This window comes from Scomber japonicus, chromosome 4 (assembly GCF_027409825.1).
Source record: "Scomber japonicus isolate fScoJap1 chromosome 4, fScoJap1.pri, whole genome shotgun sequence".
Lineage (NCBI taxonomy): Eukaryota > Metazoa > Chordata > Actinopteri > Scombriformes > Scombridae > Scomber > Scomber japonicus.
The window spans coordinates 6,597,469-6,612,278 of NC_070581.1; the positions used below are offsets into that span (position 1 = coordinate 6,597,469).

Here is a 14,810-nt window from a genome sequence, read left to right on the forward strand (position 1 = left end):
ATCTGACTTGTGTCAGAATAACGGTGCAATGTTAGGAGATCTGGAGGTGGTCTTTTTGGAGGGTGGAGGGGGGGGGACTTGACTGCACTCACTTATGAAAGACCTTCAGACGCACATTTAGATGTGTACTCAGTACTAACTAGACATCCACGAACACACACACATCATCGATATATAGTGGCATAAATCTACTTACACATGGATAAAGACTTAACAAGCTGTATGTAGTTCTCTATTCACTCACACACATAATCTCTGAGCTCCTGTTTTAGCGGCTCGTGGTAAGCTGCTGCTAAAGGAGTTCATCCTCAACCTGCCTCAGCAGAGTTGGGCGATGTGCCTGCCAGGCTTCAACGCACCAACGCACCTTGCTGTCTGGTTTTTCAAGCTAAAAAAATAATTTTTAAAAACCTCACCGCTAACCTCGACCAGACCCGGCTAACATTCTCGTTATCGAGCAAGCTGTGGTCAATTATAGGGTAAATTTTGGGGAGTTTGAGTGAAGATTGTTGTAATGTGTGTAAATCTTTTTGTTTTTTGTGTTTTTTGAGGTATTGATTTTTATTTTTATTTCCTTTTTTGTGGCAAGGTATTCAGTAAGTTGGATTGGAATTGTAGCAACTGATAAAAACAATGTCAAATGGGAACTTTTTAAAAAACAGAGGGCACAGGTTGTTTTTTTTTTTTGGTCTTTTGTCGCTTTATGAACTTCATTTGGCTTCTGTTGCTTTAGCGTACTTTTTTTTTTGTACTTGTTTAGATATACGATCCTGTGGATGCAATCGTCAAAGGCTTCAGTATAAACTGAAATGTGCATGACTGCATGTTCATACAGGCTGTAACCCCAGCCCCTGTTACATACCCCCGACCCCTTCTTTCTCCCTGAATCTTTGCTACATTTCATTATTTCTGTTTTGCGTGAGTTGTCCGGTCTCACCCCTCCCCTCCTTTGTAATAAACTGCGTATATAAAGTGGGGATCATTAAGAATGCTGCTGTGGATACATATAAATGGTTAATATAAATAAAAACAATTTTGAGAAACGCTGACAACAGTGTTTTACAGTTTATTGGACAAGATGAACAATTTTTCTGCACTTTGGTGTCACGTGTTACACCCACGCAGGTTGTATGGGGATGCCCCAGCGTCACTATTTGGTGGTAATTAGCCTAATTTCCTAGTATGTTTTTTTGGGCAGTGGGGCAGTATGCCACCACCAAGAGCAATAAATACTAAAATACTTTTGGCAGTATTCTATATATCTTTACTGCCAACACATCCCATGAAAAGAACAAAACCAACAATGAAAGAATTAGTTCCAAATGTGTATTAATCCACTGCCAAAAATAGTCCCTACTACATAATGCACTCCTATTATAGTTGTTTGCCAAAAACTACATTGGCCAGCTGTTTTGCCGTTTAAAAGAACAAATACGAAAATACCTAATCTAATATATATATATATTTGTCACCTTCTTCTTGTAAAGAATTATGATATTAGTAGGAACCTTTAGGCTTGGGATTCAGTACCACAGAAAGACATACAATAAGAAAATACTTCTCTTGAGGTGACTAAAGCATTTTTTTTAACCTAACCTTGTATTTAATGGTGTTGTCAAGGTGTAGTTTTTAATATCTGTATTATATCAGTAAAAAATATTCTTACACCATGCATATTCCTAATTTTAAAAAGAATAGTGGTTGATTTTCTGGGCCTCTTAGCAGGTTAGATGCATCTTTGGCTTAATTAAGCCAAATTACAATTGTATTGTCTGTGTTGATGCATATTCCTTGTTGGCGGGGACACAAAATTCCTATCATAGCTCTCCCAAATTTCAAACTGATGCTTAATCAACCAGAATAAGTCTGTGTGGAAAAAGCCTGTGTGGAGAGTGGAAATCCCTTCAATATGCAGTACTCCAAAGCACCGGCGGGGGGCGCTCTTTAGCCCGCCTTGCAGTGTTCTTGCTGAAGAAGAAGGTGGCTTGGCGAATGAGGAAGTAAATAAGCATGAGTCAGACAGCTGAGCCGGTTAATTCAGTAGTTGAATTATTTTCCCACTAATAATTCGTCTGTTGTATCGCTTTCTCTCTCATGGCGGAGTTCGGTCAAAAAAGCGGCCGACGAGCTGATGAGCACGACGGGACAAACAGCAGCGATATCCCCGAGCCAGCGTGCGGTACCGGGGAGCCAGCAGTGAAAGTCCCTCGGGGGCTTGGGTCTTTAAATAACGACCAGAGGAGAAAGTTAGTCCTTCATATCGACCTCAACAACACCATACTTGTGTCGGACGCTGTGACGGGTCAGGGGACCGTAGCTGCCCTGGACTATTTCCTCACTACTGTTACCTGGGGGAAGATGAGTCAACAAGGTGAGCTCTCACTCTGTACCACTTTTCAGTATCTATATAGTCAGGTGATACAAGTTATTGTCCCTGTGGTGTGGAGGCGGTAAACACGCCTAGTTCCCTTTTAAAAAACACAGAATTGAAAGTCGTGCTTTCATTGAACATAAGAGTAGCGACAAGCCGCCAAACAATCAAACAGTGGAGCTGTGACTGAAAGGAAATACATCACAGGTGTGTCACTTATGACGAAACGCAGATACAGTTGAACCAGGTCAAAGGTTTAAAGTCATATTCTGCCATGTGTTTATTATAATAATATAGACCTGAATATTAAATAGATTATTTGCTTATTTCCCCATAGAGCCGTTTTTGGGCCATATTCAAATGTTTTTTCTTCAGGTACATATAAACCTACCAGTATATCTACTTTTAGTCTAGCTTTTATTAAACCTTATTTCTATAATTACATTTTATTTTTCCTCTGTATTTTTAAATCTATTTTAACCCAGTTTTTACTCTAACTTTTGAAAAACTTCTCTTATTCTCTTTTTTTTTCTTATTTATTTATATTTTCTAAACATTTAAATCAATGTGTTGTCTTTATGTAACTGATATGACAATACTACCTTTTTTATGTCATAATCATGCATATTTTTCACAGGTTGGAGGCCTATGCTGTTCATCATTGGCTGCAGTGACTCTTGCATAACTAATAAATGGGTGTAATTGGAGGATTTGGCTATATGTATCACCATATTTGACTATTTAACTCTAGATATAAAAGTTTTTCAGCTACAGGTCTAATCAGGATACCGCACTAGTACCCTGGAAACAAACTCATCCACTCCCCTTTCAATCTATAGCCAAATATTTAGTTTGCCCTCAATTTAAAAATAACTCACTAAAACCTTTAAACCTCTTTCCAGGAAAGTGGGAATGGCTGAGTGACTCTCCCTCCCTGCTCCCACCATGTGAAGGCGCTGTTAGTTACTACTCACAGTTTGGACGGATACCTGGCTTCACCTCTGCTGCTGGCCGGCGTTTCCGCGGGGTCCTGGACGAACATCTGGATCTGCTGCGCTGGCCTGAGGACGTCAAGGCAAGTGTCCTATAAGATGGGATAGACAAGAAAGACAGATAGACAGTGCTTGTGTAAAGATATTAGTCATATATTTCTCTTTTTAATTGAGTTGAGATATTTACATGGTATGAAGACAAAGACGCAACATAAATTACTTCAAGAAGGTTTAAATTTACTTCTAACTTTTGCTTTTATCTGACTGTAATAACAGAATTAAATTAAACATGGATGGACAGTTTAAATAGTGCAATTATTAACCTGTAAAATCCATAAATACACAAACATAGACCTGAGTTATGCACTATCATACATACTACTGAGTTTAGTTTCTTTCCTTTCTAGCAACTTCTCACACAAGCTAATAATTCTCTTTTTAACTTCAGCTAACTGCCTAAAAAGCCATATTCAGTCATCTCAGCTGCAGCTTTACAGCTTAGCAGATTTTTAAAATCTTTTTTTATTCTTTCATAGAAAAACAAAATACATTAGATATTCCAATTTCTTCCCAGTAGTCCCAGTATCTCTGTTGATACAATAATGTTGTTGCATAAAGATAAAGAAGATTTCCCTTTTTTTTGTACTTTTTTTTTCATTTGCATCAATCAAAAATTTGGAGAAAGTGTGTCCAAACTTGTGATTGGTTGTGTATATTGCATTCTTACTACTGCATATTTATTTCAGATATGTTCCAGTTAACATTTACATTTAGATTCAGTCATATAGGAGGTTTCAATTTCTGAATCTGTTTAGTTTTTCAGCCAGGCCTCTCTTTAACAATCATAATTTCCTGTGCATGCTGCCAGTAAGTTTGTTTACTTGATTGATGTTTTTCATGATTACATCTATCTACAGTCCAGTCTCTTACACTTCCTGCACGCCACTTTAACACTTTAATGCAGTTACAGTGTGTGTAACCCACTGTGTGTGTTCCCCACAGGCAGACACAGAGCTGTCGGTAAAGGGTGAAGACGGTCGACTGTACCACTGGATCCTCCCCTCCTTCTTCCAGCTGCTCAAAGACCTGGCGCAGGAAGAGAGGGAGTTCGCCATCTTGTTCCGTACGTTTGGAAGTGACCTACCTCGCGTGCTGAAGGCTGTATCTAGAGCGCTGAACAAAGGGGCCCATCCACTGTTCCCTGATCTGCCTGATCTGAAGGTAAAATACAATCACACTTATTTATAACTGAGCCAGGACAAATGAAATACATCACATTATTTCAGTCAAATGTGATCAAACCACACCCATAATATAGTACTGTAGAATCAGGTTGTTTGTGTTATTATTCAACTTTCTTTTTTGTACAAGCAACAACAACTTATGCCACCATGATAAAGCATTTGTTTATTAGTTATTTATTTGTCCCTGCGCAGACTCCATCTACACATCACTGCCTTTCTTTCTAAAATATCTTGTGGGGATGTAGCTATTGGGAAACCATTATTTATAGGAGAGTCAGATGATCTGCTACTTTGATACAAAACCAGAGTCCACCCAAATTCTGCACAAAATTTAGAAAGAAAAATCTGTGTGTGTGTGTGTGTGTGTGTGTGTGTGTGTGTGTGTGTGTGTGTGTGTGTGTGTGTGTGTGTGTGTGTGTGTGTGTGTGTGTGTGTGTGTGTGTGTGTGTGTGTGTGTGTGTGTGTGTGTGTGTGTCCCACTGCTCTCCTGCTGCCTCACATTCTCACACTGTAAGAAATGTCTGGGGATATATATGATTTACTATTTGAAATAAGGAATCATTAATTATTTTGGTGACACTTTTTAAAACGTCTTTATTTCCTTTTATCAAGTGCAGTCATACAATACATCTTTATATACAGTACAAAGTATAGATCAGCTGATATATCATATCAGGTTGAAATGTAAGGCAGTGGGGGTTTATTTGTTTATGAAGGCATCTGCTGCAGTCATATATTCCATGTGGTAAATATCTAAATATCTATTGTGTTATTGTGGAGGGTGTGGCTTCAACCAGGAGGCTGTAATTAGGAGACACTCTTAACAGATATGTTTGGTCATTCTCTTCAAGATCATCTGGTAATATATAATATGTAATATCTTGTACATTCTGTTAATATTCTGATATGCGTGCGGTCTCCCACCAAGCCACATCCCCTCCAGCATTGCTCCATTTTGATGTGACACGAACAGCTTGAAGTACTTAATTTTAATCTCCCATGCAAATTGGTCACACTTTTAATTAAAAACTTTAATATTATCAATTCTTAATCACAGCTGAATCTGTAAAGTAGGTTCAAATGGTTACAGTGTTCACAGATGGTAGCACAACCTTTTACATTTTTTGGACTTGTTTTAGCACAGTGGCTCGCAGGGTGGGGTCCGGGGACCTTTTGAGGGGGGTTATGTGGTAGACAAACAAGAGGGGGCGGGGTAATTCATTTTCGCAATAATTCCATCCATAAGTAACACAATGATAGGATTTGTGACTATTAATAACACACAATAATACATTTAGAAACAAAACTCTTACCTGATGAGTGTGTGTGTGTGGTCTCATTTATGTCACTTTAGGGGTCCTTGGAAAAAATGTGAGAGGCACTGTTTTAGGGGACCTCATTATACAGTATGTGTGTGTATGTGTGTGTGTTGAAACAATGGTCCATAGGGGTTATATAGCAGACCACAACCCTCTGTCCTAACACATACACACAAATCACAAGTGTACGCATTCCCTCGACCCCCCCTCCCCCCCCCCCCCCCTCCCCTTCCCAACTCCTGCCAGAGGGGTTTTGTACCTGTTAGCTTTCTGGAGTGGAACGTATTGATTTTGGAGAGACATGTTAAGAGTGAAATGGACAGATGAAGTGGGAGAAGCGGAAGAGATGTGAGAAAGTGAAACCTGTCGGGCACAGCAGGCCGTCAGGAAGAGATCACAGCGCAGGTCTTACTTGGTCACCTGTCAGATGCGATTCATCTACTCGTTTAGACAGAGAGAGCGGGGGGTAAAATCAATCAGGAGGCGTCATGTGGCCTAATTGTGAAGTTTCCAAAACTTAGTTGGTTGTTTTCCTGCATCGGATGCAACTGAAGGTCAAGTGTTAGAGACTGATGCCTAAGTAAAGCTGACATTTTAGGGTTTAATTTACTATTTAATTTTAAGTGAAGAGAACAGATATCTGACTCTAGGTACGTTGGGGTGAGTATTCATGCACCACGGCTCCTTCAAAGTAAAAGCACTCGGATACTACCAATTATTAATGTTACTTTTTTTTAAACTAATTTTAAATGCAGGAACATGGTGGTTAAAAGTTTCTTACATGGCAACACTTTCAATCCTATCACAATAAAACAGAATACATGTAAGTCCTCAGTGTGTGTATTTCAATGAGAAAACAGACCCAGTGTGAGTTAATGGATGTGAGCTGCCATCTACTGTCATTTTCAGTTAAGATCGGTACATTATAGCAAGCCATCGACATAATGTTACGCCAACTCAACATCTGTTCTTTAGCTTATATTCAACATAGTATACGCTAAAGTATGGAGCAAAGTATAATTTATCCACTATGAATCTAAACTGTAACAATCAAAGTGTCAGTTAGTGCTTTTATGTGCAGAGTATCCTCACTATTTATCATAAAGCTACAGAATAGTGGTTATTATTTATGTAGTTGGCACAAGGTTATGATTTTTCAATAATTCATTGAGGTCAGTTTAGGTCTCCCAGAGACCCTGTTGACTGAATATTTTCCTCTTAACTAATGACTATAATAGTCATTAGTTTAAGCCATTAGTCAAATATTCATCACATGTTTATCATATTAATTTAACTATTCAAATATGTACTCTCTTTTTTTCTCCACCATTAACCGACTAATGAAAACTCGGTGGACTGAGACTCTTCTTATCAGTAAATGGATGGTGGACTAATAGTGCGCAGCTCCAATAATAACAGAATAATTCTCCAGCAGTGTATTTTGGTTTCATGCTTGCAGTAAAGCTTCAGAGCTGTTCTTTGTTTCTCTCTCTGACTCTTCTCACTTCAGTTAAATGTGAATTTGACTCCGGGCAAGATCCGCTGCGACAAGAGAGCGATCGTCCTGAGCCGAGCAGAGGACCGCGTGTCCACCCGCGACGGAGAAAGAGGCCTGTATGAGTATTTGAGCTCGGTGCAGGGACTGGGGGGCTTCCAGGACCACTTTGACTGGTACAAACAAATTCCTCCTCAAGCATTTAATGTGGGGTTTTGTGGCCTTCGTCTCTTCATCCAAGCTTTTCCATTTCTGTTCTGCGTCCAGGTGGGCGAGTAACACCTTCTCCATCCGTGGGGGGAAGCCGCTGTGGGTGGACCCCTTCGACCAGCACATTCAACACATCTTCATAGATGACAACATACGGCAGAATGACGAGGATACGATAGTTCAACCCAAGGTACTGTCAACTCTTTCAAAGTGGCATCAATACGAACGGCACAAATGATTTAACCCTCCTGTTGTCCTCAAGTCAAGGAAGGAAGGGGGTAAGATGGAAGGAAGGAAGGGAGGCAGGAAGAAGGAAGGAAAGGAGGGAGGAAGGAGGGAAGGAAGAAGGAAGGACGGGAGGGAGGAAGAAGGAAGGAAAGGAGGGAGGAAGGGAGGAAAGGAAGGAAGGAACAGTCAAAACAGACGGGGTCAATTTGACCCGGGAGGACGACAGGAGGGTTAATACATTTCCATGCATCTATTGGAAATGGGTCTGTTTTAGCCTCAATGACAACATCTGGAATAGCCATAGATCAGATCCTGATTGCTTAGTTAGAAACTGATCATTTAAAATATTTTAGCATCACACTAGATGTGCATATGAGCTGAAGCTGCAACTGTGTCAGTGGTAAGTGGATGGCCCACACACAGGGGTTTCTCACCTCTTGCCCTCTTTCTCTGCTGTATTGATTACGCATCGAGCGTCTTTGTCTTTAGAAAATATTAGCAGTCCCATTGATTGGAGAATGAGATGTCCAAACAACAAAAGGAACAAGTGTTTTCTGTACCAATTAGTGGAAATCTACATTGAGTGACTTCATTGTGACAGACTGAGTTGTACCTTTTTGACGTCAATAATGCTCTGATGTGTTTCTGTATTGTAGTGTTCTTTTAAATAGATCTTTACAGCAATTGGTTGATCAGAACACTCACTATATAATTCTATATTATATATATATTAATAGTTGATCATAATTTGTGTTTAGATAGGTATATGACTTGTCCATTATGACCATGCTGTGTAAAACATAACAGCATTTTTTGGATAACACAACCACATTATAGAAACCAGGAAAGGTAAGATGATGTGATTGGACAGAACCCAAGTCAATTAGGAGTTCAATCAGGATTGGTTAATGATACCACAGAACAGAACATTTGGTCCTGGACTGTAAAGTGAACCTTATGATTCTTGAAACTTTTCCACCTCTGCCTCTCTCTCCAGTGTGGTTACTGGATGTTTAACATGTTACAACAAACAGTTTTCTCCCAACATACATTCAGTGTAACATATGATGATGTTTGGCTTTCCTTTCCATGTATATGTATCTCTGTCAGTTTCTTGGGCTATTTGGAGATGCTATTATTTATCATTATTATTATTATTAATCCAGCCATTTCTTATTATTGTAACCAGTCACAATAAAGGAGCTTCTGATACAGATATTTTCAGAACTCTAAAAAGTAACACATATACCCCCCTCTCTCTGCTTTCTGTGTGTGTGTGTGTGTGTTTCTCAGGTTTTCATGGACCCAGGTGGCGCTAACACTCGTACAGCCTGCACCTCCGAACTCTACGACATCACCTTGGTCCAGAACGACCTCCTCCGAGCCATTTCTGACCCAAACTACTTCACTCAGCGCATCCGCATCTGCCAGGAAAACTATGAGAGGAATCTCCAGCAGGGGGCAGGCTAACCCACCGTTCAACCCCCACACCTTCCTGTACGTCGGTTTGTCTCTCTGACAAACTCTACTCGGGGTACCAATAACCCAAAACACTGCAATCCTAATGCAGACAGACAATGTAGAAACAGAACAGTAGAGGGTAGGTAGAATAATTTAACACACAGGGTGAAGTCCTGGGTGAAGGCTACATATGGAGGAAGGTTACTTGAATAAGAAGGCAGGTGTAGCAGAATCAGTTATTATCTAAAGATGAAATATTCTAGACAATTTCCAAAGCAAATATAATATACTTTAGAGGCAGCTAGATAAATAGGATTTAAATTCATCTCAAATGGTTAAATACCACACGTTGTAATTATCTACTCTGGGACAGCAATGATCAATTCAAAGTGTTCTTCAGAATTAGATTATAGTCTTCTGTCCTTAGGTGCACCGCCACAAAAAGACAAAAATCGTCTTTGATTTAATTAAGCACCAAAGTGGGCAGGCCAGACTCTGTGATTGCTGCAAAGTCTCTGTGACTAATCACAAGATAATTACCCTAATTCTCTGAAATTTACGTGGGGCAGCATAATTGGTGTCAGATACGGTAAAAAAAACCCTTGAAGGGAAGGGTTGTATTTTGTATCTAGTGAGTAGAATCCACTGGGTTTCAGCTCCTCGTTAGTCATCCTCGCACTTGGGAAGAACATTTCTTCTTATCTCGGTTGTTGGCTCCACTGTTTACTTGCACTCACAACCGAAAGGTAATACTTGAATATTTCCAGATGACCGAAACAGCATCTGGATTTCTGAGTACGACTGTGTAACTTCCGTGGAAAGCGCTCTGTAAACACATTATGGAGGCATTCCAGTCAGAAGGTGGCAGGGTAATGGCTCAACCTTTGAGCTTTAAACACCGTCTAACACCGCCAGTAATGTCAAATGACACCACATTACATTTATGACCATACATATCATTTCCTGTGACCAGGTGAGAGTGATATCCATATCCATGAGGCACTTTACGATTGCATTAGTCAGAACAGATGGGCACTGAGGCGTATCATTAGGTTGAACACGGGTTTGGGAAGCGTTCATACTGAGTTATTTACTCCAGTTTTTATGTTTTTGAAAGTACCTTTTGTGTGAAGCATAATAACATTGAATTTGACGTTATGATGATTTTAGCTTGGGGGTTTCCAGTATATATTATATTATATATATATATATTTATTATGCTTGCAGGGAGATTTTTATTGCTATGTTTTCCTCAGGTCAATTGTAGCGAGACCAGTTGAATGCAAATAAATGTCATTAATCTAAAGGAAAGAAATACTCAGAGGTAATCTTCTTTTGTTATTGTGTATGAAGCTCAGGCTCCATGGAAGAAGATAAAATGCAAGTGCTGCTTTGAAAAAAAATGCAAGGACAAAGCGGGGACGGATAGCTTTGTTGTCGGCGGGTAAGATTACAGTCAATTATGATGGCTTTATCTCCGTTTGCACAGTTTCAAAGTGTAAAAATCCACACAAAATGCTGCGGCGCTAATTCTGACATGACAATCTCACACAGAATAAAAGCTTTTATACCAAATAAGGTAATATATCATACATAAGATATATCCAAGTACTGTAAATATAGTCTAGACTTTACGGTAAATGCTGCATTCATATAAGGCAAAATGTTAACTTTTTCAGTTCTGTATCCACCAACAAGATTATTAGTCAAGACACCAAACTACACATCATTAAATCACTTATTTTAAAGATCTGTAATGCAGTGTGACATTAATCTGCAGTACTGAAAAGTAATGAGAAATGCTGCTGAACTCAGTGATCTGTACACTTTATGTGATATTGAAGCAATTTAGTTATTTTGCACTTTATATATGAGGACAGCTGTTTGTGATTAAGTGTAAGATTTCAAGTCAGTTTAGCTCTTTGCATTGAGATGTTTGCACATTGAAACTCATGAAACCTGAGCCAAAGCAATCATAATATATAGTGTACTCTCACTGTGCATTGAGGTCACATGGTTACCATCTATGCTCCGTTTGAATGCACTTCACATCATAACTTGAAGTTTTAATTTTGAATAAAACTTGTTTTTTCATCTTTTTATTTTTCTGATGTAATATAATACCATCTGGTGTTAAATAAATCTTTAGGTTTTTTTGTTAAACTTGGTGTTGTTTCACATAATTACAACTAAAACACACAACATAAGGTGATTTGTTAATGTGTTATGTTGATACTGTAAGTTAAATTGATTTGGCTCCTTTGACATAGCCAGAATATATGAGAAGATTTATTATTATAGGTTTTCAGATACAGGTCATACATAGATAGTAAGACAAAGTGTTGCATACTACGCCTCCATATGCATTCCTCTTGTATTTCGGTCAATCAAATCACTTCAGACAAAATGACAAGGACCATTATGTCTCATACCACAAAGAGAGATTTTTACATTACAATTCTTTGATTAAGTAAATTAAATGTCCACGTTACCACCTTTCTGAGGGAGTGATACCTCCTTAAAACCCAGTATATCTTAGAGAGGAAATAGGATGATTCAATTAAAATGTACTGCTGCTGGATCATTCATGGTTTAACATCTTATAGTGTATCTATGTTCAGCAATATGGGTTTTCAACACTTTACACATCTTTCCATTGTATAACTTAGCATTAGCATGACTTATGTGGAGGTGGCATAAGAATTTGGGGTTATTTTGTAAGAGATCATACAAAGATCTGACTTTTATTTTGGTGGCAGAGTCATGCAGGACATATTTCTTGTATTCTTCCTGTCAAAATCATCAGTTTCTGAAAACTGCTAAAAGGGGGGACTATTTTTTATGGTGTGCTTAGACCATAAACAGGATATTGATTGATGTGTGTGAGACCAGGTCAGATCCACTGGGGATTAATTAGAGAAGGTGCAGAAGGTCATATGTAACCAAACACATGAACTAGTCTGCTTTGCTGTGTTTTGATGAACATTAAAAATATCTATAATATACTTCTTACTGGTATTTCAAAGCAAATCTTATCATCTTTGACTTAACCACATTTACCAGCTCCCCTGCAGCTACCTCCACTGAAAATACCCAGCGGAAGCAGAAGAATAAATGATAAGAGCTTGTGAGATAAAATGCCTCCTCCGTCTGTTGGTTGGCATGAGATTAAAAAATGCAATACGTAGGGGCTTGACGGGAACATTTGAAGGTCTTGATGAGGTGTTTCTAATCCTACTCTCCTGCAACACTTGTGTAATTGACCCTTTCGTGATGGCAGAGGTCAGATACATTAATGTGTGACAAGTCTGGGGAGTGTGTGTCAGGTGGCAGGTTGATTGAGATGGATGATTGTGGAGCTGCTGCTATTGACTAAACATTTGGTGGTATTTGATGAGGGTGGGAACTGGAACAAAACCTCCTTTTTTGTTAGAATATAAAATGTATACGTTTTACAGATTCATGTATTCCTGTAGAATAGGGGAGAACGGGGTTGGTAGTCACACTTTTTACTATCCTATAAATTCCTCATAAACTGTATACTGAATAGATTTTCTTTTAATCTGTAATTGAAGCCTAAAGTGTCCTAAAGTTCCTGCTTATATTGCTATCTTAAAAGAAAGAAAGAACTGAAGAGAATGTGACAAACATCCCCAACTAGCATGTTTTGCTACCAAAACATGCTAGTTGGCAAAGCTAACAACCACATGTTTTGGCGTAGCTAAGAAAATAAACCTAGCTAGCTATCTCTCTCTCTTCATTCCTGTCAATGCTAATGTTTCTTTTATTATAAACTCATTGTGTAAAAGCCTAGAAGAGGATCAATGAAGAGTTGGATATCTATATTTTCACATGAAAAACACTAAATGTCCTCTCACCTAAATGTCAAGTGGTTTACTCCAGAAATGAGCTTGGAAGTAACATCTCAACTAAATTCTGTAACTTTCAGTACAACACGTTTTTAACAGCGCCCTCTAGAGACCTGAGAGAGATCTAATGAACTGGTGTGACAACCAACCCCGTTCTCCCCTATTCTCTTTTATTATTGTCACAAAGTTCCACATATGGTAACTTCATCATTTTGTGTAGGTGCCTTTATGATACTGAACATCTTATTTATCATCTGTGTTTTTTCATGACCATTGGAAATGAAGTTCTACAGTATAGCATCGTTCAAACTGTGTTTCAGTGGTTTCAAGTGGAGGTCGAGAGTTCCCTCAAATCCACATGAGGGCAGCAGCGGAGCTTCTGGAGCCCCTCTCACCTTTAACAAGCAACTTCCTTCCCTTCAGGTGAGTCTGGACTTACCTGACTCTGGTGTTTAGAGCCAGGATCAATCTGAAACCAAAGCAGCGTAGGGGAGTGGGTTGAAATTTCACACTCAAAAAATGTGTTGAGTCGTGTGTTGTCACTTGGTGGATAGTGGAGGGACAGCGGGAACAGTTGAACACAGGAGTTGGTGGTGTTTCGGGATTGCGTAAATGCGCACTGGTGAGCGAGGGGAGGAGACGTAAAGAGAAGTGAGGGGGGGAGATGTAGAGGCAGTGGAAGGAGGACGATGCTTACTGTTGCTCTCTTCTGGATGCTTTTACTGAAACAGGAACACACTAGGAGAAAGATTCCCACCAGCTGTTCTGCTTAAAGATGTCATGTCCAAACATTTACGCGGACCTACTCCGGTGAGCTCCGACGCACGCGCTGCTGACTGCACCCTGCAATCCACAGCTGGACACAGAGGTAAGGTAACTGCTCTCACCAAAACTTTCCACCTCTCTGCGTTTATTTTAAAAGCGGGTACATCGTGGCCCCCCTCTGATGCAGTATCGGTGTTGAGCCGCGTGCACATGTTCAATGTTGACCGAGATGCTGTCATTGTTATTGGGCGTTGCGGAGAGATTATGGACTTCTGTCTAAAGTCTAATGATGCAGATGTGGCGTTAAAATGGTGGTAACAGGATCAAACACAGCATCAAGAATCCCACCAGGTCAGTATGCAAGACTCTTCATCTAATGGATTTTGTTTCTGTAAGTTTGGATAGGGAAATGATATCAACTGCGGGGACTTTGCGTCTGCATAGGATTGAGTGAAGGTGGCGATGGAGTGCAGAGCTTTTCATGCGTGATTTTTGGTGCAGATTCAAAGATTTAGGGGAGAGGTTTCAGGACAAATCCATGCAGATGTTAAAAAGAGGCGCCTTTTTTAGACATGCGGGTGTAATCTGCTGCGCTGCCCAACATCTGGATGCGCAGATATCTGTCTGTTTGCACTAAAGCAGTGATCTCCAACGCTAACCCTGCATGTTTTAGGTAGCTCGACTCTAACACACCTGATTCTATTTAGTAACTTGTTATCAAGCCCGTTGACAAGTTTCAGCTGCTTGATAATGAGTTAATATTTAGAATCAGGTGTGTTAGAGTGGAGAGATACTTAAAACATGCAGGGCAGCAGCTCTACAGGAGCAGGGTTGGAGACCACTGGGCTAAAGCATC

General features: G+C 39.6%; 1 protein-coding gene across 1 annotated transcript; it reads left to right on the forward strand.

The window, feature by feature from the left end:
* The first annotated feature begins 2,069 nt into the window (after positions 1 to 2,069).
* On the forward strand, positions 2,070 to 10,998 carry si:dkey-32e6.3 (uncharacterized). The gene is made up of 6 exons (XM_053317882.1): positions 2,070 to 2,371; positions 3,274 to 3,450; positions 4,370 to 4,584; positions 7,437 to 7,597; positions 7,689 to 7,821; positions 9,153 to 10,998. The coding sequence occupies exons 1-6, from the start codon at positions 2,095 to 2,097 to the stop codon at positions 9,327 to 9,329; spliced, it is 1,140 nt and encodes a 379-aa protein (XP_053173857.1). The 5' UTR covers positions 2,070 to 2,094; the 3' UTR covers positions 9,330 to 10,998.
* Positions 10,999 to 14,810: the final 3,812 nt, after the last annotated feature.